General features: G+C 39.4%; 1 protein-coding gene across 2 annotated transcripts in view; it reads right to left on the bottom strand.

Annotated features, from left to right (window-relative positions):
• The window catches only part of SMARCAL1 (SNF2 related chromatin remodeling annealing helicase 1), a 61,787-nt gene that overhangs the window by 7,213 nt on the left and 28,975 nt on the right, over nucleotides 1-25,599 (bottom strand). For both annotated transcript variants that reach the window (XM_081260944.1, XM_081260945.1), the window contains exons 11-14: nucleotides 20,874-21,014; nucleotides 15,120-15,335; nucleotides 7,567-7,637; nucleotides 3,945-4,047 (exon numbers count right to left, since the gene is read on the bottom strand). In XM_081260944.1, the coding sequence (XP_081117070.1) occupies nucleotides 3,945-4,047; nucleotides 7,567-7,637; nucleotides 15,120-15,335; nucleotides 20,874-21,014 (531 nt within the window). The remainder of the gene's footprint in view (nucleotides 1-3,944; nucleotides 4,048-7,566; nucleotides 7,638-15,119; nucleotides 15,336-20,873; nucleotides 21,015-25,599) is intronic.

Genomic DNA, 25,599 nt, shown 5'->3' with positions numbered 1-25,599 from the left:
ACAGGTTTTTGTGCAACCACAGTTTTCATTTCTTCATGTAAAGCCCAGGGGTCAATTGCTGGGGTGTATGTAACTGCATATTTAGTTCTGCATTTGTTTTAAGGAACATTTATTTGTTTCAAATGATAAACAATGTAAGAAAACAGAGTTATTAGTAATCTTACTAACCTGTTTTTTTTTGTCCTTTTTTCTCAATGTGTATTACCATACTATTTTTTTTCCCAATAAACATACTGTAAATGAAGTAAACTACTTAAAGTTTTCTAAAGTCTTATTTTTAATGGCTATATTTCATTATGTGACAATAGCACAATTTAGCCATTCTTCTATTTTTACAAATACAGAGAGTTTCTAAATTTCCCTAAAAAGGAGTGGTTGGCAGTTGTCCATCAACAGGTTAATGAGTTGAAACAAAAAACAAAAGAAAACAAAAATCCCTGTGGGATATCTACACAATAGGATTCAGCACTAAATAGGGATAAACAAGGATGAATCCCAAAATAAACTAAGGAAAAGAAACCAGACCCCCCTCAAAAAAAAAGAGTACATACTCAATAATTCCACATTTTAAAAAAGTCTAAAAACTATAAACTAATCTGGAGTCATGTACTTTTTTTCTAGTCATATACTTTCTATTCCTACTGAGAGCCATGTAACTGTCATTATTTGTTTGTCATATAGTTGCTATTAGTCTCCTTAGCTTATTTCCTTATATTAATTTTTTTTCAAATTGCCTTACCAAATATGCCAAATGTACAAAATAACTTATAACACTGCTATGTGTGTAACAGAATGAATTTGTATTTCTGGGTAAATTTAGACAAATTTTCCTTTGCAACTTTATCCCCACCCCATGATTAGTCACATGTTCATCTGTAACTACTTCTATACTTCGGGTTTTAATAAGGATCTTTGATTCATTTCAATTCACTATGGTAAATACTAAGGTAAGTTTCATTTAAGTCTTCTTCCCTCCTCAACTACCCAGCCAAATACTCAAACTTTATGTGTCAAGTAAATTAAACTTGATTTGTAATGATCCTTGATTATATGTTTACTTTCCATTTATACAACTCTCTATACTATTCCACCCACCTGGCCACCAGTTCCTGGACCTGCATGACTCAGTTTTAATTGCTGGTGCTAGTATCTTAAAAGAGATTTTATATATCTGGAGGGACAAGTCTTCCAACACTGCTCTCCTTTTTCAAGGCTTCCTTAGTTCTCTCTCCTGATTGTTTTTTGAGATGTACTTCAGTACATAGTAACAAGATGCCTCCTTTAAACAAATCCAGTTGTAATTTTGTTAGAAATAAATTAAACTTACATATTAATTTGGGAAGGACTGGCATTTTTATACTTTTTAACTTTCTATAGAGGAGCCTGGCACAAGTCTTTCCAAGTCTCCATCAGTTTCTATAATTTTGGGGTAAGATTAATAGGCATTATTTTTTGTTATTGTGAACTTTCCTTCTCCCCATTACATTTATTAATTAGATATAGTTTAAAAAATTGTTTTAGTATATTTATTTGGAATCCAAGAACCCTACAAAGCTCTTATGCCTTCTAATATAATAAAACTAATACAATAAACTAATATAGTATATTAATAAACTAATAAGTTTTCTAATATAATAAAAATAAATAAGTTTTCACATGTAAGTTTTCTAATTAATTGTCTTGGGTTTCTTGAGAACACCCATGGCTCTAGTTTTAACCCCAGGGTTATAGCTTTGAATCTTACTGGCCTGCTTTCTGCACCATTTCATATGCAAAAATCATACCAGAAATCTGTCTCAAAATAAAAAAAATAAATAAAATGGCCTGGGGATATAGCCTGAGGTAAAGCATCCCTTGGTTTGATCCTCAGTACCAAAAATAAATAAATAAAATAAGTGAATAAATAAATCTGAGAAACTACCCTGGACAACAATGATATCTAGTAAAACTGAACATGAACCTACCCAATGACCATGCAAGATCATGTCGAACATACAGAAGGCAACAAAAATATACAGATACAAATATATATATATTTGTGTATATATATGTCTATACATACATACATACATATGTGTATACATATATATGCACATAAACATACATATGTATATATGTATATATATTTGTGTGTGTGTGTGTATATATATATATATATATATATATGCATATACACACACATATGTATATAAATACTCAGATAATAGCAAGCAAAAATCATAAATATGTCCCTCAGCGGGAGGACAGGAAAACTGCTATGCAGTCATCCCAGGAGATGCTACTCAGCAGCTAAAGTGTAGGAACCATATGTCACAAGTGGGGGAAAATCTCAAAAACAATGTCTAGCAAAAGAGCAAACTGCGAACTCTAGGACACTTACACTATGCTACCATTTATGCCAATTTAAAAACATACACAAAAGGGAACTATTCTTTAAGGATACAAACTTTCAGAGTAAAGTATACCAATATGAAGGGGAAGAGTCTACGCTAATTTCAGAATAGTGAAATCATCTCGGGGAGGAAGGAAGAGGAATGGACTCAGAATAGAGGGTCCTAAATGTTTCACTTTATTTGCATGGGCAATTTAGTAAGACTCTGTCTCAGAGTAAAAAGTAAAAAGGGCTGCTGGGCACAGTGGCACATGCCTGTAATCTGAGCAGCTCCAAAAGCTGAAGGCTAAACCACTTAGCAAGATACTGTCTCAAAATAAAAAATAAAAAGTGCTTGTGGGTTTGGGGTTGTAGCTCAGTGGTAGAATACTTGCTTAGCACATGTGAGGCACTGAGTTCAATCCTCAGCACCACATAAAAATAAATAGATACAATAAATAAAGATATCATGTCCATTTACAACACACACACACACACACACACACACATATACACACGCACACACACATATATATACACATATATACATACACACATACACACACACACATACACACACATTTTAAAGGAGGGCTTGGGATGTGGCTTAGTGGTAGCGCCCCTGGGTTCATTCCCTGGTACCAAAACAAATAAAATACAAGCAAAACACATACACTTTCTTTCTCTCACACATACAAACCCACCCAAATCAAAACAAAACCCCCTTGAAATGCAGTAAAACTTTTCATTTATTAAGTCTGGATGGTAAATACATAGGTGTTGTATATTACTATGTACCCTCGTGTGTTAAACGTTCTACAGTTATAAACAATGAAGAAAGACAAAAAGAAGTTTATGGTCCTAAACTTAACCAAAAGTGAAAAGGAAGTAAAAATAATATGTGTTTGTTTTTAAATTTTTATTTTATATATTTTTTGGTTTTTGGCACTGGGGACTGAACCCAGGGGTTTTTAACCAATGAGCCTGTTTTTTATTTTTTATTTTGAGACAGGGCCTGGCTAAGTTGCTGAGGCTAGCTTTGAACTTGCAATCTTCCTGCCTCAGCCTCTGGAGCCACTGGGATTACAGGCGTGCACCACCTCACTCGGCACAATGTGTAACATCCTTAGAAATCCCTCCAGATATCTTTTTTGTTCACTTTCATGAGAGTTATAAAACTCCATACTGAAATGCACATACTGCTGTGTGTGATTAATAAAAGCACTTAGTAATGAGGAGGCAAAGGAAAGAAAAAAGGACATTCATATAATACTTGTCTCAAAGGAATTATTTTTGTCCTCGTCAGCTCCGTAGTTCTGTGTGAGGAATAAAGGAAGAGTCACTGGGGTGATCCTAAAGCAAGATGGTTTAGAGCACAGAGTAAATTAAAAGTGACAAAGCTGGGGAAGTATTCTGACGCCACTGTGATCCTACGACTAAGAACTCTTCTTCAGAATGTTTCGGCAATGTTCCTGGAAACCATCACCTCACTTGTTTGCTTAGACCTGAACTAAGCCTTCTCAGAACAACTTGACACATAAATTCTTTTTGCTGAATTTCAAAAGGAGCTTACCTTTTTCTCAAGTTCCTTAGTGATAGCATCCAAAACCACCTTGTGGTGTGCAAATACTAGAAACTTCTCTCTTCCACTTTCCAGGAGGTCCAGGATGTATTCACTGCATTTGATAATGACAAGAAAACAGATTAAACATAGTAAACACAGATTCTAGTGAGATTAATTAAAGAGACCATATCGACAGCAGGTATTTTCAAGGTACTTGCCTTCCCCAGCTCACCTACTCCCTTGTTTGAGAGGTGACCTCTGCCCATCTCCCTCATACCAGGTCATATGAACAGAAGTAAAATGAGCAGTTGCACTGAAGCCATCTTCTGCCATGTGCAGGAAAAGCTCTATACTTTTATCCATCTCACATACAAAAATAAATTGAAGTATTCCTATGCTTCATGGGTCTCTGGCATGTTACTAAAACATTCTTACTAAACAGGGGCCATGGAAGATAATTAACTGTTTTCACGTTAATTATCATGAAAGCTGTTACTTTCATGATAACCTATTTTCTATACAAATTGAAGTGTATAAAATAAATGTGAAATACCTAGATAGTGAGTTCAGGGATTCTTGATAGTACATAAGTTTCTGGAAGCTCAGTACTGAGATATAAGTAGCAATACTCAGTACTGAAATATAAGTAGCCTTTCCTGGGTTCAATCCCTGGTACCAAAAAATAAAAAATAAAATAAAATACAAACAAAACACATACACTTTCTCTCTTTCTCTCACACATACCACCCCCCCCCCATCAAAACAAAACCCCCTTGAAATGCAGTAAAACTTTTCATTTATTAAGTCTGGGTGGTAGATACATAGGTGTTGTATATTACTTTGTACCCTCGTGTGTTTAAACATTATACAATTATAAACAATTAAGGAAGACAAAAAGAAGTCTCCAGCTCTCTGCCATTTGCATCTCAGATGACAGAGGCCACAATGATGACTGAATTATTTTCCAAGGCAAAGAAATACGATGGAGAGGACACCACCTGCTTGTCTTCCTTTTAATTTACTTTTCCCCCATCCACTGTGTTTTTAGTTAACATCCTACTTATTTTTAAGCATGGGCTTAAAGAAAGCCTGCTGCTCCTGGGGAGCTGTATGGTGGGAAGCCTCCTAGCCATCAGATCCTCTCTAGGCTTCCCCTGGGATCAGCATCCAGAGGGTTCATAACCCAAAGAAAAGGAAAGTCAGCACAAGGGACCAGTGCTCATGGCTCTGGGAAAATAAGTTCCCACAGCCACAAGAACACTTGCCCTGCCTGAGGTCTCCAGACAAGAGCATGTCCAGGGCCTTCCTTAAGGAAGGGCAAATCCCAGCAGCTTCCAATTACAAGCAGGTATGGAAGGGTACGACTGCCTCCAAACACCTAAGAATTATTTTCAAATAATATTAAGAAGGACCAAGGTTGGAGTTCAATTTCCTTAACTGATAACAAACCAAATCTACTTTAATTATTTTCAGAGACATAAAATTTGCCATGATATAAGTAAAAAAGTTTATTGTTATAGCACCAAGAGTCACAGGGCCATGAAATCAACTTGGTGAACCCATAAAAACCTCTGGCCCTAATTTTCCTAATGCCTCTCTCCCTCCACATCTGACATGCTTATTGCTCTTGCTACAAGTCCCTCGGTTACCAGTCTGGAAATATCTGCTGACCACAACCTAGTCTGTTATACTAAAGATTCCCATTAAACTGAAAACAGACAACAGAGGAAACTGAGGTTTTTAAAAAAGATTTACAATCTAATTTCCACTAACCAAATAAATGTGTGACTTGGTGTCCCAATGACTTATAGGAGATATACTCTGCATTTTAAAATGTGAATTATTCTACCAGTTCCTTTCTCTCTTTTTATTTATTTATTTTTAAGTACCAGGGATTGAACTCAGGGGCACTCATCCATTGAGCCACATTCCCAGCCTTATTTTGTATTTTATTTAGAGACAGGGAATCACTGAGTTGCTTAGTGCCTTGCTTTTGCTGAAGCTGGCTTTGAACTTGCAATCCTCTTGCCTCAGCCTCTTGAGATGCTGGGATAACAGGCATGCACCACCAAGCATGACTTATTCCACCAATTTCACAGGAATACTATAAATATGAAATAAGTTAATAGAGGTAAAATGGTTTGTAAACTATAAAATATTGTACAATTTATCACAGGATTTTTGAAAAAGTATGTACATGGTATGACCAAAGTAAAAGGTGAAGTGGTAAAATGGCTCAACTTAAATTCTCAGGGAGTGGGGTGGCTGTGGGCGAGGTACCTCAAGAGAGAGGCACTGCAGACTCTGAATTTTGTAGGTCACGGGCGAGGGAGCCAGGCAAAGAACTCACCCCTTGCCCTCTGTTACTCAGAAGCACATGAGAAATGGCTTGGTGGGGGGAAATTCAGATTAGTTTCTGAGAGAGATGCTTCCAGGCCATAAAAACCACACCTGGAGTTCATGAGTCCTATAACAGCATCATAAATGAAAAGAGCAGTGCCCAGGGGAGAAGGAGAGACAGTCAGCAGGCTTCCTGTGGGACATCCAGCTCTCAGTGAGGCAGGGACTGCCCCCATGGTTAAGGGCAAGGAGGAGGTCTGCAGGCCAGGGGGTCTGGGGGCTGAATGGGAATGTGGGGCAGGGGGGTGTTTCTCAATTTATCCAGCCATCTCAGTCCCCATAGCCACTCTTGCACCAGTTGACCCACACAAAATCCATTTTCATTGTAATTTAATCACTTGGCCATTATGCTGCCAAAGGGAGGGAGGGAGGGATTAAACCAGGCAAAGTGCACATCATTAGAATTGCCTCAAGTTACCCATAGTGAAATTTGAACAATTGAGATTTTTTTTTTAAAAGTCAGTAATAATTCTAAGAAAAGAAATTATTACTTCAGCTTTAGTTTAGGCAGAAAGGGAACTAAGTGTGTCAATGACCACTCACCCGTATCTTTTTTTTTTTTTTCTTTTTTGAGTAATGGGGATTGAATCCAGGGGCACTCAACCACTAAGCCACATTCCCAGCCCTATTTTCTATTTTATTTAGAGAGAGGGTTTCATGGAGTTGCTTAGCACCTTGCTTTTGCTGTGGCTGGCTTTGAACTCGTGATCCTCCTGCCTCAGCCTCCTGAGCTGCTGGGATTATAGGCATGCACCACCGCACTGGCTCAAATCTTTTGAACAAACTTTAACCTTTGTCTTCCCCCCCCTCCAAATAATGGCTGAAGCCTAATGTCTTTGGTGAAGACCAGAATATCCCCAAAGGCAGCTTCTCCCTCTAATTGTTCTCCTAAAAGCAAGTGATCACAGTTCTCCTAGCAAAAGAAAAACTCTTCCTTTTTACATGTGTGTCAAGTCCACCTTCCCTTTGAGTAGCCTCAGCCTACTTGGGTCAAGACAGGCTCTTTTGGGGACCCAAGCACAGCCTGCTGAGGCTCAAGTTACAGGGTGACTAATGCTGTGGGTGATGAGGCCACAGGGGATAAAACTTGTTTCCAAAGCAGTTATAATTCTAATCTTTGATCACTTCTTAGCCATAAAACTATCCTGGCACACTAAAATAATAATCATTTTAATTTTTATAGACAAAAGGGAGAAAGAAAAGGATAGGTTGACACATGATGACAACTTACATGACAAATGGGATTTTAGCTTCAGCTGTTCTGTTGAAGAAGACAATGAGGGCTTCTTTCTGCTGCTGTTTCTGTTGAAAGAAAGGTTGAGAGCTTGAAGACCACTCTTGGGGCTCTGGGATAAGCTGACCAACTACTGCTACTCAGCTTTACCAACACTCAACACCAGTCAATGGAGTCAGAGACCCCAGACTCTGACACTGACTGCTTCCTCTTGGCCAAGTCATAGAAACTGCCTGGGCTCAGGCAGAATCAGCGTTACACCTACCCTGTCTTTCTCTGAGAACTGCTGGAGAAATCTAATTAGACAAGTGTTGAGAGCCACAGCCGAGTCGAATGGCCCCTGGCATTTTGCCAGAAGTAATGGTTGAGGGCTGGGGATGTGGCTCAAGCAGTAGCGCGCTCGCCTGGCATGAGTGTGGCCAGGATTCGATCCTCAGCACCACATACAAACAAAGATGTTGTATCCGCCGAAAACTAAAAAAAATAAATATTAAAAAAAAATTCTCTCTCTCTTTAAAAAAAAAAAAAGTAATGGTTGAGAGGTGAGCCATTAAGATGATGCTGGATTGATTCAATTGTATATTAGACCTTTACTGTCTGGTAATAAATAGGGTGCACAGCCCGGTGGGGTTCCGGGAGAGTTCCCGGGTACTCTGGTTGGTGGGTGGTGTTCCTGGGGGCCGCGCGTGGGTGGCGGTTGGGGAGTGTGCGTGGACTGCGGCAGACAAAGAACATAAAAGATCTTCTGAAAGGCATTTCAGGTGGGGCTTCACCACACGCATCAGACTCATGGGATCCACTAAGATGTGGCTGTGGCCACTCACATCTATTTCCTGTAGTTCAGTGACAACTTATGTATGGGTTTGCCCAGCTTGTTTTCTTCTGTCAAATGGTGTCTGTGCCCCACTGACCAGGCTCACCTCTGTCCAAGACTTACTGAAATCACTTCATCTTGCTTTGACTGTTCTAATATCATTTCAAAACCAATACTCATGTGTTTTCAGCCTGCCTCCTAAAGAAGGGACTTCACTACCTGGGAGAAGAAACCATGTTCTCTATGGTTTGTACCTAAATTAATCCCACCAAAGAGTTCCATATATATAAAGAATGCTAACGCTGGAGACACTCAGCTACGATCACTCTGACCTCCCAGCAATGCTCCTCCACCATTGGTAAGGCAGTGCTGTGGTCCTATTTAGTGAAGTACTATTCAAAAGAGTGACTGAGGGCTGGGGATGTGGCTCAAGCGGTAGCACGCTCGCCTGGCATGCGTGCGGCCCGGGTTCGATCAGCACCACATACAAACAAAGATGTTGTGTCCGCCAAAAAATTTAAAAAAAATATATTAAAACTCTCTCTCTCTCTCTCACTCTCACTTAAAAAAAAAAAAAGAGTGACTGAAAATAACTTAAAGGTCCAACTAAAACAATTGACAAAACTATAGTATTGCTATCTGAGAAAACACAATACAGTCTTTAAATACTATATTTTAGCTGACATGGGATGGTGCATGCCTATAATCTCAGTGACTTGGGAGGTTAAGGCCACAAGATGAAAATTGCAAGTTTAATGCCAGCCTGGGCAGCTTTGCCAGACTGTCTTAAAGAATAAAAAAAAAAATAAAAAAAGGAATCTCCATACTGCTTTCCATATTGGCTACACAATTTGCAGTCCCACCAGCAATGTATGAGTGTACCTTTTCCCCACATCCTCACCAATACTTACTGTTGTGTGTCTTCATAATAGCTGCCATTCTGACTGGAGTGAGATGATGTCTTACAGTAGTTTTGATTTGCATTTCTCTAATTGCTAGAGTGATGAACATTTTTTTCATATATTTGTTGATTGATTGTATATCCTCTTCTGAGAAGTGTCTGTTCAGGTCCTTAGCCCATTTGTTGATTGGGTTATTTGTTTTTTTGGTGCATAGCTTTTTCAGTTCTTTATATATACATTAGAGATTAGTGCTCTTTCTGATGTGTGAGGTATAAAAATTTGCTCCCATAATGTAGAAAGCAGTATGGAGATTCCTTGGAAATCTGGGAATGGAACCACCACCATTTGACCCAGCTATCCCTCTCCTCGATCTATTCCCAAAGGACTTAAAAACAGCATACTACAGGGAGACAGCCATATCAATGTTTATAACAGCACAATTCACAATAGCTAAACTGTGGAGCCAACCTAGATGCCCTTCAGTGGATGAATGGATAAAAAAAATGTGCATATATACACAATGGAATTTTATTCAGCAATAAAAGAATAAATCATGGCATTTGCAGGTAAAAGGATGGTTTGGAGAAGATAATGCTAAGTGAAGTTAGCCAATCCAAAAAAAAAATGCCAAATGTTTTCTCTGATATAAGGAGGCTGACTCATAGTGGGGTAGGGAGGGGGAGCATGGCAGGAATAGATAATTCTAGATAGGGAAGAGGGGTGGGAGGGAAAGGGAGGGGGCAGGGGACTAGCAAGGACGGTGGAATGTGATATCATTATCCAAAGTACATGTATGAAGATATGAATTGGTGTCAACATATTTTATATACAACCAGAGATATGTAAAATTGCGCTATATATGTGTAATATGAATTGTAATGCATTCCGCTATAATTTTTTTAAAATCAATAAAAAATTAAATAAATTAATTAAATAAAAAGGGCTGGGGATGTAGCTCAGTTGTAGAGTGCCCCTGGTTTTAATCAAAAGTATTACACACACACACACACACACACACACACACACACACAAATGAAACAAAACAACAATAAAAACAAAACTGTTTTAAAAAGAACACTTAACAATATGGAAAAGTCTTCCGGGCAGCTTTGTAACTTGTTTTTCTTCCCACTTGATGGGTGTTTGTATGATCTGAATCTGCTTTTAAAATACATATACATATATGTATGTGAATATATATACATATATGTATATATACATATGCATATGTATATGTACATATACACATACATATATGTATATGTACATATACATATATCATTATCCAAAGTACATGTATGAAGATATGAATTGGTGTCAACATATGTATATGTATATATGTATATGTACATATGTATATGTTTATGTACATATGTATATGTTTATGTATATATATTACTTATTACATAAATAATGTATCATATATATTTGGTTTATTTATAGGTATACACAAATATATTCTGTGACTACTTATATATAGGTATATATGAATGTATTTTAAACAAAGTATACATATTATAGAAAAATATCCAAATGCTAAAATTATGTGATAAAAAAAGATTTTTTACGGTACAGCAATAAAACAATAACTAACATTTATGCACTACTTATTATGGGCCAGTCAGTGTTCCAAGATATATAAGTGCATTAACTCATTTAATAATCAACATTGCTATGAGGAAGGTACTATTGTCCCCATCTGCAGAGATGAAGGGAATTGAAGCAAAATGTTGAGTGATCTTGTCACACCACTACTAAAAACTGTGTAAGTGCTTGACCACTGAGTGACATTCTCAGCCCTATCCTACTGCATTTTAAATGTGGGAGAAATCAATAGCTTTAGCTTATAAAAAAAAAATCACCTGTAATCACTGGTTACAGGCCAGAATATTTTAAATAATCTGAATTCTTTGTTTCTGCCTCCTAGACTTTTATTAAATTAGATCCACTGGAGTTCTCAAATTATTTTTCTGTGTTGGAAATTTGAATGGATTGCCAAATGACAAGGGTGAACAGATATTGTCACCAGGAAGTCTGCATTGACTTGCTCTATTTTTCTGCTTCTGGACTTGCTGCTCAAAAAATGGCTTTAGACTAAGAATTAAGAATGATTACAGTCAGCTTTCCTCAGCTTGTGAAGTAATATCTATTATTTCAGCTGAAAAATGAGAAAAGGCTTTCATTATAACATTATATTTTATAAATTGGCAACTTCAACTTGGCTTCTGTGACTTGAAGCATTTTTTTTTTTTTTTAATGTCCTCCTCCAGATGGAAAAGTGTGAAGAACAAAAAATTAACTCCTGACAGGCTGTTCAGCAGGGCTCAGCGGAACCCACACCAAAAGCAAAACTGCAGGGAAATAGGGCTAAAAAAGTAGCGACAAGAACCAGTGTGTGGGGTACTCAGTAGAGGACAGAGGCTTGACCCAATCAAGAAAACACCATTACCCATTTTAACTCTTTGAACTTGTTTGGGATTTCACAGCTGGCCAGGGTTTGGAAGGGATGTCTGTGGTCATCTAGTCCAACCCTAGCCAATGCTGGCTCTGGTTTCTGAAGGAAGGGCGATGCTCCTGCTTGGATTCATGGCTTACAACTGCACCATGTCAGTGGCTTTAGTAGTAGAAAGGTTTTGATGGTCCAAAGCAGAAAGCACACCAAGTTCACTTTCTACTCAGATCTATTACAAAAATGAATTTACATTAAAGAGCACAAAAGAGCACCAAGATTTCAAGGACTTACTATCAAAAAGAATTTAGTATCTAATTTCAGTAATACACTGAAGGTAATGTGCACCAACTCAATTTTTATCTTTCAGACATAGGCAATTTGTCTAAGACTCCAGGGAAGCAGACTGCAATTCTCAAGTGCTGGATTGAGAAGAGCTCTGGGCTCTTTCTCAGCTGGAGTCTTAAAACATTACACTCTAATTTGGGCTTTATTTTCATAATCTACAAAACAAAGTTAAGACTCCAGGGAGTTTTTAAGACAAAGATGACAATCACACAATTGGCAGGACCCTGAGTAACTGGCTCTGTTCTTATGTTCTTCCCAGCACCAAGGCAGGTTGTGGCTCCCCTTCCTAGATACAAAAATATTAAAACATCCCCCTAAATTTAAGGGACCAGAAGCTGTAAAACATCCAACATTCTTCATTTTCATGGATTAACTTAATTTCATATCACCAATAAACTCTAATATTAAACTTTCAGGCTGCATCTGAAAAAAAAAAAAGTTTTTTTTCAAATGTTTTTCAGTTGTTGATGGACCTTTATTTTTTATTTGTTTATATGCAGTGCTGAGAACCAAACCCAGTGCCTCACACATGCTAGGCAAGTGCTCTACCACTGAGCCACAGTCCCAGCCCAAATATTCAGATCTTTGCATTTAAAAGAGTTCATTCCTGAATTTTTTCCCCATGAATATATTTACTGTGAGAGCTGGGTGTGGCAGCACATGCCTATAATCCCAGTGACTCTGGAGTCTGAGGCAGAAGGATTGCAAATTTGAGGCCAGCCTGGACAACTTAGGGAGGCCCTAATCAACTTAGCAAGACTGTCTCAAAATAAAAAATAAAAAGAACTGGGGATGTAGCTCAGTGATAAAGTAGGAAAAAAATAATAATTATTATTATTATATAAGGGAAAAAATGAGAAAAAAACCACTTATTACATTTTTCTTGTTTTTTTCTTTGTTTTGCAGGGTTAGGGATTGAATCCTGGGCTTCATGCATACCAGGCAAGCACTCTACTACTGACCTACATTCCCAGCTCTCATTCACTGAATTTTTATCTCAACCAGAAAAGGACTATCAAGATTGATTTTAGCAAGAGAGCACCTATTTCTACTGAAATGTAATTTTTTCAGGGGGTACCAGAGATCAAACTCAAAGGCACTCAACCACTGAGCCACATCCCCAGCCCTATTTTATATTTTAGAGACAGGATCTCACTGAGTTGCTTACCACCTTGTTGCTGAGCTGGCTTTGAACTCGTGATCCTCCTGCCTCAGCCTCCCGAGCTGCTGGGATTATACTGAAGTGTAATTTGAGAACACAGTTCTGTATGTCCACATCAGTACTTCTGAACTTTGAAAACTTCACAGCAAAGATATTATGCTTGCTCATTTCCTTGGGACCATCCGGATTATCATATGTAACACAACATAAATTAAATAGTGTAACAATTTACCAGTGCATCTTCTATACTATCCTATTTCTTAAAAGTTACCAGTTATCTTTGCTCACCACCAGATAAAATAACAGTAAAAACATTGCACATTTTATCTGCTGTCATTCTAATTTACTTTGTAATATCCCAGAAGGCTGAGATCTCATTTGTATCTAAGTTTCTTCATATGGAGCAATATCAAACCCAAGTAATGCTTTGTGATTATGTCAAAAATTATAAATTATTGTTACTTTCTTGCCAATGAAAACTACAAAGTTTTATCCGAAGAGGACAAAAATGAAAGTAGTATAGATAAATTCATAGCACGTAGTAGAGTGTAACACTGAAGACAAAATAAAAGTATATTGAGGGCTGGGGATGTAGCTCAAGCGGTAGCGCGCTTGCCTGGCATGCGCGCGGTGCTGGGTTCGATCCTCAGCACCACATACAAATAAAATAAAGATGTTGTGTCCACCGAAAAACTAAAAAATAAATATTAAAAAATCCTCTCTTTAAAAAAAAAAAGAAAGAAAGAAAAAAGTATATTGAAAAGATAGAACGGCACAGTGGGAAGAGCCCTAAATCACTGGGGTAAAAGCCAGTTCTAGCCTTGCTGCTGCCATGGAACAGCCATGAGACCCCAGGCAAACTGCAATCTCTGTGAGCCTGTTTTCCTTCTCTGAAAAATGGGGATGCCTGCTTCCTGCCTACCATAAATAGCTATATCTAAGTAGGATTCAAAAGGTTTAAAGGCTTAGCCAGTGTGGTAGCACACTCCTGTATCCTAGCTAGCTACCTGGGAGGCTGAGGCAGAGGAATCACAAGTTCAAGCCCAGTCTGGGTAATTTGATCAGATCTTGTCTTGAAATAAAATTTAAGAAGGGCTGTGAATGTAGTTCAATGGTAGAACACTTGCCAGTATGTGCAAGGTCCTCTGTTCAATCCCTAGTACCTCCCACCACACACACACACACACACACACACACACACACACACACACACACACATATACAGGTTCAGAGGGTTTGAAAACTCTGTTTTGTTATATAAATGTCCATTTGTTATTCTAACACAAACCAAAGGGAAGAGCTAGAGGGTTAACATGTATCAAACACATGTAGGACAAATTTTCTAACAACTGTTACAATATCAAGGCATTCTCAAAATACAATAAGAGTGAATTTCAATTTTCTTTAAGGTATTCAAAATTTTTTATATCACCTTCAGCTCTCCGAGGTTGGAAAAGCCCAAGTAGTCCCAGCCCCAGGACATCTGGGGATAGAGACCAGGTTAGACTGCTCACAGGACAGGAGCAAAAGGCAGAGATCCCTCTTTGCTCAAGGAACTTCAAGTGATAGATGAACCCCATATAAGAAAAAGAAAGGAAAAGGAAAAAGCCATTCTGCCACTGCCCTAGAGTTATTTGTATGACCACAGGTTAGCAGCGATCCACACAAATATAAAACCACAAATTAATAAGAGATTTTCAAAACAGATCAGATAGGCTGAGAAATAAACTGGCTGGCTCTTCCTGCCCAGGGAAGTGGAAAAGGTGCTGGAAAGGCAAGTTCAGAGAACTCAGGGTCATGTGCACAGAACATTTTACAAAAAGGAACCCCCGTGGACATGTCTGTTTCCACATCCTTCACCAGCCCCACACTCACAGTCTGGCCCTGGGTCATTTCCATGGCTGCAGCATCCAGGGTGGCTCTGGCTCTGGCACTCATCCGTCCTGGGGAGACCACCACCGTCTTGCGCTGTTTGGCTGGCAGCTGGGAAAGGACGTCAGACTTGAGGCGTCGCAGCATGACCGCTTCTTCCAGCAAGAGCTTCAGCTCTCCGAGGTTGGAGGAGCCGGAGTAGTCCCAGCCCCAGGACATCTGAGGATAGAGACCAGGACAGACTGCTCACAGGCCAGGAGCAAAATGCAGGAATCCCTCTTTGTTCAAAGAATTTCAAGTGATAGATGAACTCCCAGATAAGAAAAATAGGAAAAAGAAAGGAAAAGGAAAAAGCCATTCCACAACCTGGCACTAACCCTGCCAGCTCCAAATGCAAAAAGTCCAATAACTCGTGCTTGTTTTATTAAAAGACAGAAAACTCTGCTTATCAGACTATTATTGTATATTAAGTAGAGTCATAAATCTTCCCCAAGGGTTCCCCTTCAGAATTCACTGTACTATGTAATAAACAATGTCAGTAATATCTGTATTTGAGACTTAGAAGGATTTAAAAACTACTATTTCTCAATATCGGTTTCAGCACCCAACCAAGTACAACACAGTTAATGCAACTGCAGTCTTGCTGTGGGCGGTAGAGGCTGAAGCTTGGCAAGAGGGGCCAGAACACAGGCTTGTGTCAGTCTGGCTGAAATCAGAGGGTTCTGGGGAGTCCTACAAAGTCCTTCACAAACATGATTTCCTCATTTTGTAGCTCCGAGGAGGCAGTGAACTCAAATGTCCATGCCTTCTCACAGGGCTAGGGAAGATATTAGCAATTAAAATAAAAACCTGGGAGTAATTCAGCAGAACACTTGCCTAGCATGCATAAGGCTCTGGGTTCAATTCCCAGCAATGCAAAAAAAACAAAACAAAAACCAATCAATAATAAAATAAGACACCCTATCCTCCACTACAATATTGCTGGAGACAGGGTTGATTTCCACAGACTTTGCACAACTCTGGTGAGCCAGTGTGTCTGCTGCTTTGCATTGCTAGCTGCTCTACCCCCTCCAGCTCCACATGCCCTGGACTGTGAGCTGCCTGAGGACAGGAGATAGGCTTGCTAGCTTCACATGGCCCAAGGGTCTACCATAACAGTGGAGACAGGGTAGGATCCTGTAGATCTATATTAAATAGAGAATAAAGAAATAAATGAATCAAAGCTGTTTCTTGGACTGGGATTGTAGCTCAGTGGTAGAGCACTTGCCTAAAACGTGTCAGGCACCGAGTTTGATTCTTAGTACCACATAAAAATAAATAAATTAATTCAATTAAGGTATTTTTTTTAAAGCTGTTTCTTCTTAAAAAGACAAACAAACAAGCAAAATAACACCTCAAAATTGTACTTGGGATGTAGTCCAGTGGTAGAGTGCTTACCTAGCAGATGTGAGGCATATATGTGAGACATATAAGGCCCAGGGTTCAGCCACAATACCACAAAAGAAACAAATAAACAAATAAAAAAGCAAAAAACTTCACCCCTCTGAAATCAACTGAAAGTTCTCAGCAAATACCTGAGACAGCCAGGAGATAGCAAATGAGCTCAGCGTGGGTGTTCCCTTCTTAATGCATGAAGCTGGAGGGGGTAGGGGTGGAGGGGGGGAAGCAGTCTGCCTTTTGAGCTGCATTTAAAAAAAAATGTTGTGACCAGGTGGATATCATAATTAATTTGGGTATTATGCTCCTAAGTTTAATATTGTTACCTCTTAATTTTGCAGGTTAAAATCCCAAATATTAAACATTTAAAATTGGACTTTGGAATAATCATAATCCAACAAGCTCTTACTGAAAACTTACTCAGACACTGGGCTGGGTAAAAGGAACCATGAAGAGACTCTGCGGTAGGGCTGGGATGAGAGCAGAGGAGGGAATGGGAGTGGTCAAGGTTGATGCCTGTTTCAGATGTGAGAAACTGGGAGGGGCAGGCTTGAAAATGAGAACCCAGGAAGGGAGAGTCTAGAGAGTAGAGATGACAAATTCTACATTCAGCTCCTTCCATCATCAGCTACAGACCTATCTAGTCAAAGGAGAGATCTTAAGAAGTCGAATATTTGCAAACAGGATGATAGTACAAATCACACATGAAAACTCTACATACTCAATCTAATCTGGATTAATCCATGGGCAAACTGAGTTGCAGAGTTTGTTAAAGAAGTGTATGGTTTTTGTTTTCTGCTCACTGTTGTCCACGCTGATCTCAAACTCCTGGGTTCAAGCAATCCTCCTCTTTCAGCCTTCTAAGAGGCTGGACTATGGGTGTGTACTATCACACCTAGCAAAAGTATATGACTTTTAAATATATTTAACAATTTGAGAAATTTCCTGCCTCAACAACCAGCTTTGCAATTAACTTTTCTTTTTCTTTTTTTCCTGATTTCTGTTGTTTTATTCAATATTCTTTTTTTAATCTCCAAGTTTCCATATAGGCTATGATATTTTATTGAATTTTCACAATATTTAAACTCATATTGACTGTCCTTGTTTTTTATAAGATTGCTATTTTGAAGAGCATTGGGAGGAAATTAGTAATAAATCCTTTTTTTAATTGGTTGTTCACAACATTACAAAGCTCTTGACATATCATATTTCATACATTAGATTGAAGTGGGTTATGAACCCCCAATTTTACCCCAAATGCAGATTGCAGAATCACGTCGGTTACACATCCACAATTTTACATAATGCCCTATTAGTAATTGTTGTATTCTGCTACCTTTCCTATCCCCTAACTATCCCCCCTCCCCTCCCCTACCATCTTCTCTCTCTACCCCATCTACTGTAATTCATTTCTCTCCTTGTTTATTTTCCCATTCCCCTCACAACCTCTTATATGTAATTTTGTATAGCAATGAGGGTCTCCCTTCATTTCCATGCAATTTCCCTTTTCTCTCCCTTTCCCTCCCATCTCATGTCTCTGTTTAATGTTAATCTTTTCTTCCTGCTCTTCCTCCCTGCTCTGTTCATAGTTGCTCTCATTATATCAAAGAAGACATTTGGTATTTGTTTTTTAGGGATTGGCTAGCTTCACTAAGCATAATCTGCTCTAGTGCCATCCATTTCCCTGCAAATTCTATGATTTTGTCATTTTTTAGTGCTGCATAGTATTCCATTGTGTACAGATGCCACATTTTTTTTTATCCATTCATCTATTGAAGGGCATCTGGGTTGGTTCCACAGTCTAGCTATGGTGAATTGTGCTGCTATGAACATCGATGTGGCAGTATCCCTGTAGCATGCTCTTTTAAGGTCTTCAGGGAATAGTCCAAGAAGGGCAATAGCAGGGTCAAATGGTGGTTCCATTCCCAGCTTTCCCAGGAATCTCCAAACTGCTTTCCAAATTGGCCGCACCAATTTGCAGTCCCACCAGCAATGTACAAGTGTACCCTTTTCTCCACATCCTCGCCAGCACTTGTTGTTGTTTGACTTCATAGTGGCTGCCAATCTTACTGGAGTGAGATGGTATCTTAGGGTGGTTTTGATTTGCATTTCTCTGACTGCCAGAGATGGTGAGCATTTTTTCATGTACTTGTTGATTGATTGTATATCCTCCTCTGAGAAGTGTCTGTTCAGGTCCTTGGCCCATTTGTTGATTGGGTTATTTGTTATCTTATTGTCTAATTTTTTGAGTTCTTTGAATACTCTGGATATTAGGGCTCTATCTGAAGTGTGAGGAGTAAAAATTTGTTCCCAGGATGTAGGCTCCATATTTACCTCTCTTATTGTTTCTCTTGCTGAGAAAAAACTTTTTAGTTTAAGTAAGTCCCATTTGTTGATTCTTGTTATTAAATCTTGTGCTATGGGTATCCTATTAAGGAATTTGGAGCCCGACCCCACAATATGTAGATCGGAGCCAACTTTTTCTTCTATCAGACGCAGAGTCTCTGATTTGATATCAAGCTCCTTGATCCATTTTGAGTTAACTTTTGTGCATGGCGAGAGAAAGGGATTCAGTTTCATTTTGTTGCATATGGATTTCCAGTTTTCCCAACACCATTTGTTGAAGATGCTATCCTTCCTCCATTGCATGCTTTTAGCCCCTTTATCAAATATAAGATAGTTGTAACTTTGTGGATTAGTCTCTGTGTCCTCTATTCTATACCATTGGTCCACCCGCCTGTTTTGGTACCAGTACCATGCTGTTTTTGTCACTATTGCTCTGTAATATAGTTTGAAATCTGGTATCACTATACCGCCTGATTCACACTTCCTGCTTAGAATTGCTTTTGCTATTCTGGGTCTTTTATTTTTCCATATGAATTTCATGATTGCTTTATCTATTTCTACAAGAAATGCCGTTGGGATTTTGATTGGCTGCAATTAACTTTTCAAACCACTACAATTTACATTTTAAGTACTTTGCATGTAAGTGGATATTTACTAAGTATCTGAGTTTTTTTTTTTCCTTAAAAAATAGTTTAAAAATATAGCAAACAGCCAGGCATGGTGGTGCATGCCCCAACAACTTAGTGAGACCCTGTCTCAAAAGGGAAAAAAAAAGGTCTGGGGGATGTGGCTCAATGGCTAATCAGCCCTGGGTTCAATTCCTGGTACCAAAATAAAATAATAATAAAAATATAACAAATAATCATGAATTTGCATAGCAGGGATTTGCCCTCATAGATGGCTGATGAGTAGCTATAACCATTTCTCTAAGTATCAGTGTCACTGATACAAATAGGGGTTCAATGTATTTTGATTTGATCACAAAGCAAGAATCACTCAGGTCTGAAAAAAATGTAAATTCATAAATGGAGATATTGACTGCAATGTATTTCTGTTTACAAGGCTGCCCTTTACATTTCTGGAGAATTGCAGCAGCTGTGTCCAGGTACTTGCTCCACTGACTGTATTCATAGAACCAATCTTGGGTCAGAGGCTCCGGCCTACTGACCAGGCAGTGATGCACTGAGTCACCACTTATGGGCAAAGGCTCGATGAGAAAGGTCCTTACAAGGCATCTTGGGATCACACTTCCACTCTACCTGCTCAAAGGTTCTCCTTCACCTTTCTGCACAGATAGGACTTTTCTTTTACTTCATATTCCTCCCATGCCAAGCAACCTTGCCACCTTATATACTTTGTTGCCTCTGCCTATGGCTTCAACTGTAACCCACCTTAGTGCCCTCCTCTGGAGCTAACTTCTGGCATGGACTTTCCTTCTACAGTCCCAGCACCATGCCTTGTACAGGAGCTATTAATTAAGGCCAGACCTGCTGGTTCTCAGAGCTCCACACACCTGCACATTAGCTGGTGGTCTTTTTCCTAGAGAACACTGACTTGGAATCACCACAAACATTGAAACTAGGAGATATTAATTTCATTTCATCTTGCCCTTGAGAATACTCCAAGGTTGGGGTAGGGGGTAAACATGAACTAAAATCATGTTCCATTCCCTGATCCTTTTTCCTCAGTTCACTTAAACCACTGCCAAAGAAAGGAATAGAGATTAGATGTAGAGCCTGGTGGTAGAGCACTTGTCTAGCATATGCAAAACCCTGGGTTCAATACTTAATACCACCAGAAAGAAAAGTAGGGCCTGGGGATGTATCTCAATGGTAGAGCACATGTGTGCAAGGCTCTAGTCTGATCCCCACTACCAGGGAGGGGGGTGGGAGGGAGAGAGAGGAGGAACAGAAAGGTAAGTGTCAGAATCAGGACAAGGGATGGGTGGGCTTAGAGGAAAGAAAGAACAAATACCTGCTTGGCATCACAGTAGCGAAGTCCAAAGGCATGAAACTGAGGGAAGAAAGTTGGCTTGACTGCAATGATCTGTGTGTAGAGCTCTGCAGGCCGGGACATGGCTGGTGTGCCTGACAGTAAGATCACCCTCTTGGCAACCTAGAAGACAAACAGCCAAAGGTGCCCTGAATACAGGGAGAAGAACACAGGGAGCATCCAAAATGCCCGTGAGGCAAAAGCTAGATGCCATAAGAAATAGCAAAACCTCCTGGCATTCAGCCTGACCATCTTCCTGGCCTCTCACTGCTGGCAGTTCTCAAGTTCAAACATTACAGAAACAAGGGTAGATCTAGATTCCAAAGATACTCAATACCAGCTTACTACAGACCTTCGAGTGGTGGACAACCTGGGATCTCTATGCAGGGCACTAGGAGCCGTAGGACCTAATGGAGATGCCGATATGGTAAGACATCTTCTCCTTTTCGTAAGTCCTTCCTGACTGCCATCACAGCACTTAATAGTTTCTTTTCCACCTCTCCAACTAGATGGAAAGCTCCTTGAGGTAAAGGACTAGGCTGGGTTCCCTTTATTTCCTGTAGCATTTGGTACCTGGCACAAAGTTAAATAATCAGGAAGTATTCACTGAATGCCGAGAAAAATTCAGAAGGAAGCTAGTTAGTGTCACAAGGAAGGTGGAGTAAACACAAAGAATATAGCACTGGAACCAGAAGTGGGAAAGAGCGGCAGGTCTGAACTTCTGAATAGATTTCTGACATTCAAGTAGAATTTACTATAAAATAATGACACTGCTATGACCTGAAGGAAGTGACAGAGATTGCCTGTGTATATAGCCTCTATTTGATGTTCTTTAAATGAAAAAAAGGACTTCCCCATCTTCACCTTGGTTCAAGCCTAGAGGTCCCTGACTCCAGCTCATTTTGCAGTTAATAGGGACTTTAAGTGGCAGCACCCAGATCCACATTCCTTAATTCAGCCCAGGTCTGCAGCAGCCTGGTCAGCAGTGTGCAGGATGGAAATAGTCAATTTTAATGATGTTCTCCACTACCCTAACAGAGACCTGTCCCCAAGGAGATCAGACCCAAATCCTGCACCTCTTGTAAAAAGAAGAGAAAGAGGTTGAGACTGAAAAAGTTCCAGCTCTGTTGGAACTTCATATCACCACAAATTACTGAAGAGAAAATTCACTTCAGCTCTGGGAAAGGACCCTACCTGGAGTTCAGTTGTCTAGAAACAGCTTCTTAACCACTGTAACCTTGAGCTAATGACAGTAATATAAGGCAATCACATTGAGTAAATCTCCTCCAGGAGGAAATTAGTTTTTTAAATGGATACACTGCCTCAGGAAAATAAATAAATAAAGGTGTAGCAATGGGAAGAAAAATGATTCCTTATAAATATACAATATATACAATTCTAAAAATGCACTTTTGCCCTCTCAACCACTGCCAATACTAATTCCATTTTGAAGGGGCAGCTATGCATTTCATCAGCTATAATTTTCCACAGTTCAATTACTTGGGTCTTCTAATTTCCTGCACGGTTTAATGCAAACTCATTAAAATAACAATGGGCTTCCTTAATGAAGTCTGTTGCATCTCTCACCCTGGCTTAAGACCATTTCAATGAAAGGGACAAGATGAAAAGGTTCTATAGATAAGAGAAAATCTGCCAGGTCCCAAACCCACTCCCCGTGTGGCTGTGCTTGCCCAGGACAGAGCCTGGGCCAAATCAGCTCGCGCTCCAGGGTCTCCTGCTGGATATTTATAGGCTGTTAATATAATACTGAGTCACTTCTCTCATATACATCCCAGACCAGAGTGACAGGAGCTGTGCAAATGGATGTTGGTGGGTGTTAAAAAGCACAAACAACAGTACAGATAGAGAAAAAGGCTGGCTCTGAAAAGAAAGCTGCACAGCATATAATCTGATTGACTGAGCCTGTTCCCTGCTCAGTCCCAAAACGTTCAATTTATCGTCACTGTCATCTGTAACGCCTTTAATCTATACCCAGCTGCAAATGATTTATATGATTTATGTTTCCATCTTAGAGAACTTCCAAGCTAGGAAAATATAAATGCATAAAGCCAGATAAATCAACACCAACCTGAACACGACAGTTAACCAGCCTGGCTAAGGAAAAGTGGCACCCAAGAAAGCTCCAATGGAACAATGGGAAAAAATAATCTCTGCTTGGTGTGATTCCTGAGCAGACACTGTTGGGGGCAGATAACCTTCAAAGATAGGCTTGGTTTCTTCCTGAGCTGGGTGTGGGAAAGTCCTGCAGATTAGGTTGCTAGCAGGATAGTAGGTCAAATTAACCAAGAGAATCTTATGTGGTTATTCAAATAGATAACCTTTACGTAGGTTTTAAAATATGAGCCCAGAGAATGTTCTACTGCAGAGAAAGGAGATGAAGTTGTTTAAAACAAGTTCATACAAGAAGCAGTTTCAAAATGTTTCATCACTTTTCATTGTTATCTCTCTTTTTTTTAATTCCAACTGAGCCAATAATTTGTTTGCAGAATTATTCTGATTGGCTATAACATCCTTTACCAAGACCTAGGCCAGAAATAAAATCATGCTCCCCAAAGCTCAGTCCCATTCTTTTATCCAGTATTACTCCTAACAGTCCTCTAAATAAAGCTTATGCAATAATCTCAATTTAGAAATAAGACAAAAAAAAAAAGACAGGTAACATCAAAGAGTAGACCACATCCAGACTACCCAATTGTCCAACACTCATTAACCCTGACATGGCAGGGACACTGAAGCTATTAAACTAGTATAGAAGTCATTACGCAATCTTCAAAAATAAGGACAGTGGCAAGCACAGCTTAGAGCAATTGACCGAAAGCAAATTTAGGGGCTGGGAATATAGCTCAGTTGGCAGAGTGCTTGCTTTGCATGTACAATTCCCTAGGTTTAATCCCCAGCATCACAAAACACAACAACAACAACAAAACAAAAACAAAAACACAACAACAACAAATGCAAGATCAGAGTGACCCCTCTCCCAAGGAGAAACAGCAAAATCCAAGGCCTGAGAACAGAGGAAAGACCCTTAAGCAGATAAACCCAGAGATGAGAATTTGGGAAGGGAACTGAGGTTCTGTGCTTCATTTTGCCCCCAGGCATCGTTTTCCCCAGGACAAAAGAGACCAAACCAAGACAAACAGCATAATTATGGCCACTGCTGCCCAAAGCCATCCCCAGTACCAGCCAAAGGCCACTTAACACTCAGTGATACCTAGTGAATGGCCTTTTTGAGCCTCTGATTAGGTCAGCATATTTTGTGTAGGTGAAATGATTCCTCTAGGTCCTCACCTGTGTTCCAAAAACTCTGAAAGGTACTGACAGGACTAAACTGATCTGCATGATAATAGGGCTTTCAAGCTACACAACAGCATTTCGGCTACCAACGAAATTGTGATGCCACAGTTCAGGCAGTCCTTGGGTTAGAACAGACAGAATGAAGACGGATTACAGGCGTATTGATTCAAAATACCAATATGCTATAATGAGAATACAGCAAATGGTGTAATTCTAGCTGATTAATGTCATGCCATCATCAGCTTCAAGGCTCGCAAACCACTCGTGGACAGGTATTAAGAGAGCACGCATGTGAAAATTAAATACTAAGGTGGATTTATTTACTCTAGAAAACAGTCTATTTCTGTAAGTATCAGATGCCAATAATTTCCTTTTTAAGTCTGACTCTGTAATGAACTTGAGAATAAACCAGAATGGCTAGGCCCAGGGGCTTCACTTGTAGACTTGACACAACAGGGGAAAAAAACAGAACCAGCCAGCTGATGGCCCTCTCCCCTCTGGCCTGAAGAAAGCACAGAGCACAGAGCCATCTCTTCCAGATGCAGGGGACTGAATTTTCTAGTGCCTGCTTCTGTATCTTGAGAAGACAGTCACTGCAGCATTGTAAGAGCTATGATTTAGTTACAAATCCATCAAAAGGGAAGAGATTCATATTTGATGGATTTATACAATAATGCTATTTGTAAAAAAAAGAGGGAGATTCTTTTGGAATAATAAAGAATGATTTTCAAGATACATTATTAAGGAAAAAAAGGCAGGTTTAGAGCAGTGGCGGTAGGACACTCTGAGGGAGAAAGGAAACACGCACACCCACACTGTGTGGGTGTGGGCTAGTCCACAGAAGAAAACTGGAAATCTGGTGCCTATGGCTGCTTGGGGAGAGGGATGAGACAGGATCCTGAGGTAGAGGAAAGATGTAGTTTTGTACTACAGTGTAAAGATGTAGTTTTCCTTCCTTTCGCACATTTGAACGAAACATCTATTTGAACTACTCTAATAAAAAAAGAAAAAGAAAAGCCTGAGCCTTTTAGCCAATCTCTCATTAACTTATCATTAGAGATATAAAAAGCAGTCTACTCACAGGAAAGAGAAACAGTATTTATTAGGAAAGGATGGTGGGATTCCAGGGGCCTTTTCTCTTTTTTTTTTTTTTTTTTTAAAGAGAGAGTGAGAGAGGAGAGAGAGTGAGAGAGAGAGAGAGAGAGAGAGAGAGAGAGAGAGAGAGAGAATTTTTAATATTTATTTTTTAGTTCTCGGTGGACACAACATCTTTGTTGGTATGTGGTGCTGAGGATCGAACCCGGGCCACACGCATGCCAGGTGAGCGCGCTACCGCTTGAGCCACATCCCCAGCCCCGGCCTTTTCTCTTTAAAAATTATATTTTTGTTATTA

Source organism: Spermophilus citellus (assembly GCF_964194105.1).
Source record: "Spermophilus citellus genome assembly, chromosome: 11".
Taxonomy (NCBI): Eukaryota; Metazoa; Chordata; class Mammalia; order Rodentia; family Sciuridae; genus Spermophilus; species Spermophilus citellus.
The sequence above is the reverse complement of the archived record's forward strand: the minus strand, read 5'-3'. Positions and strand labels throughout refer to the sequence as shown.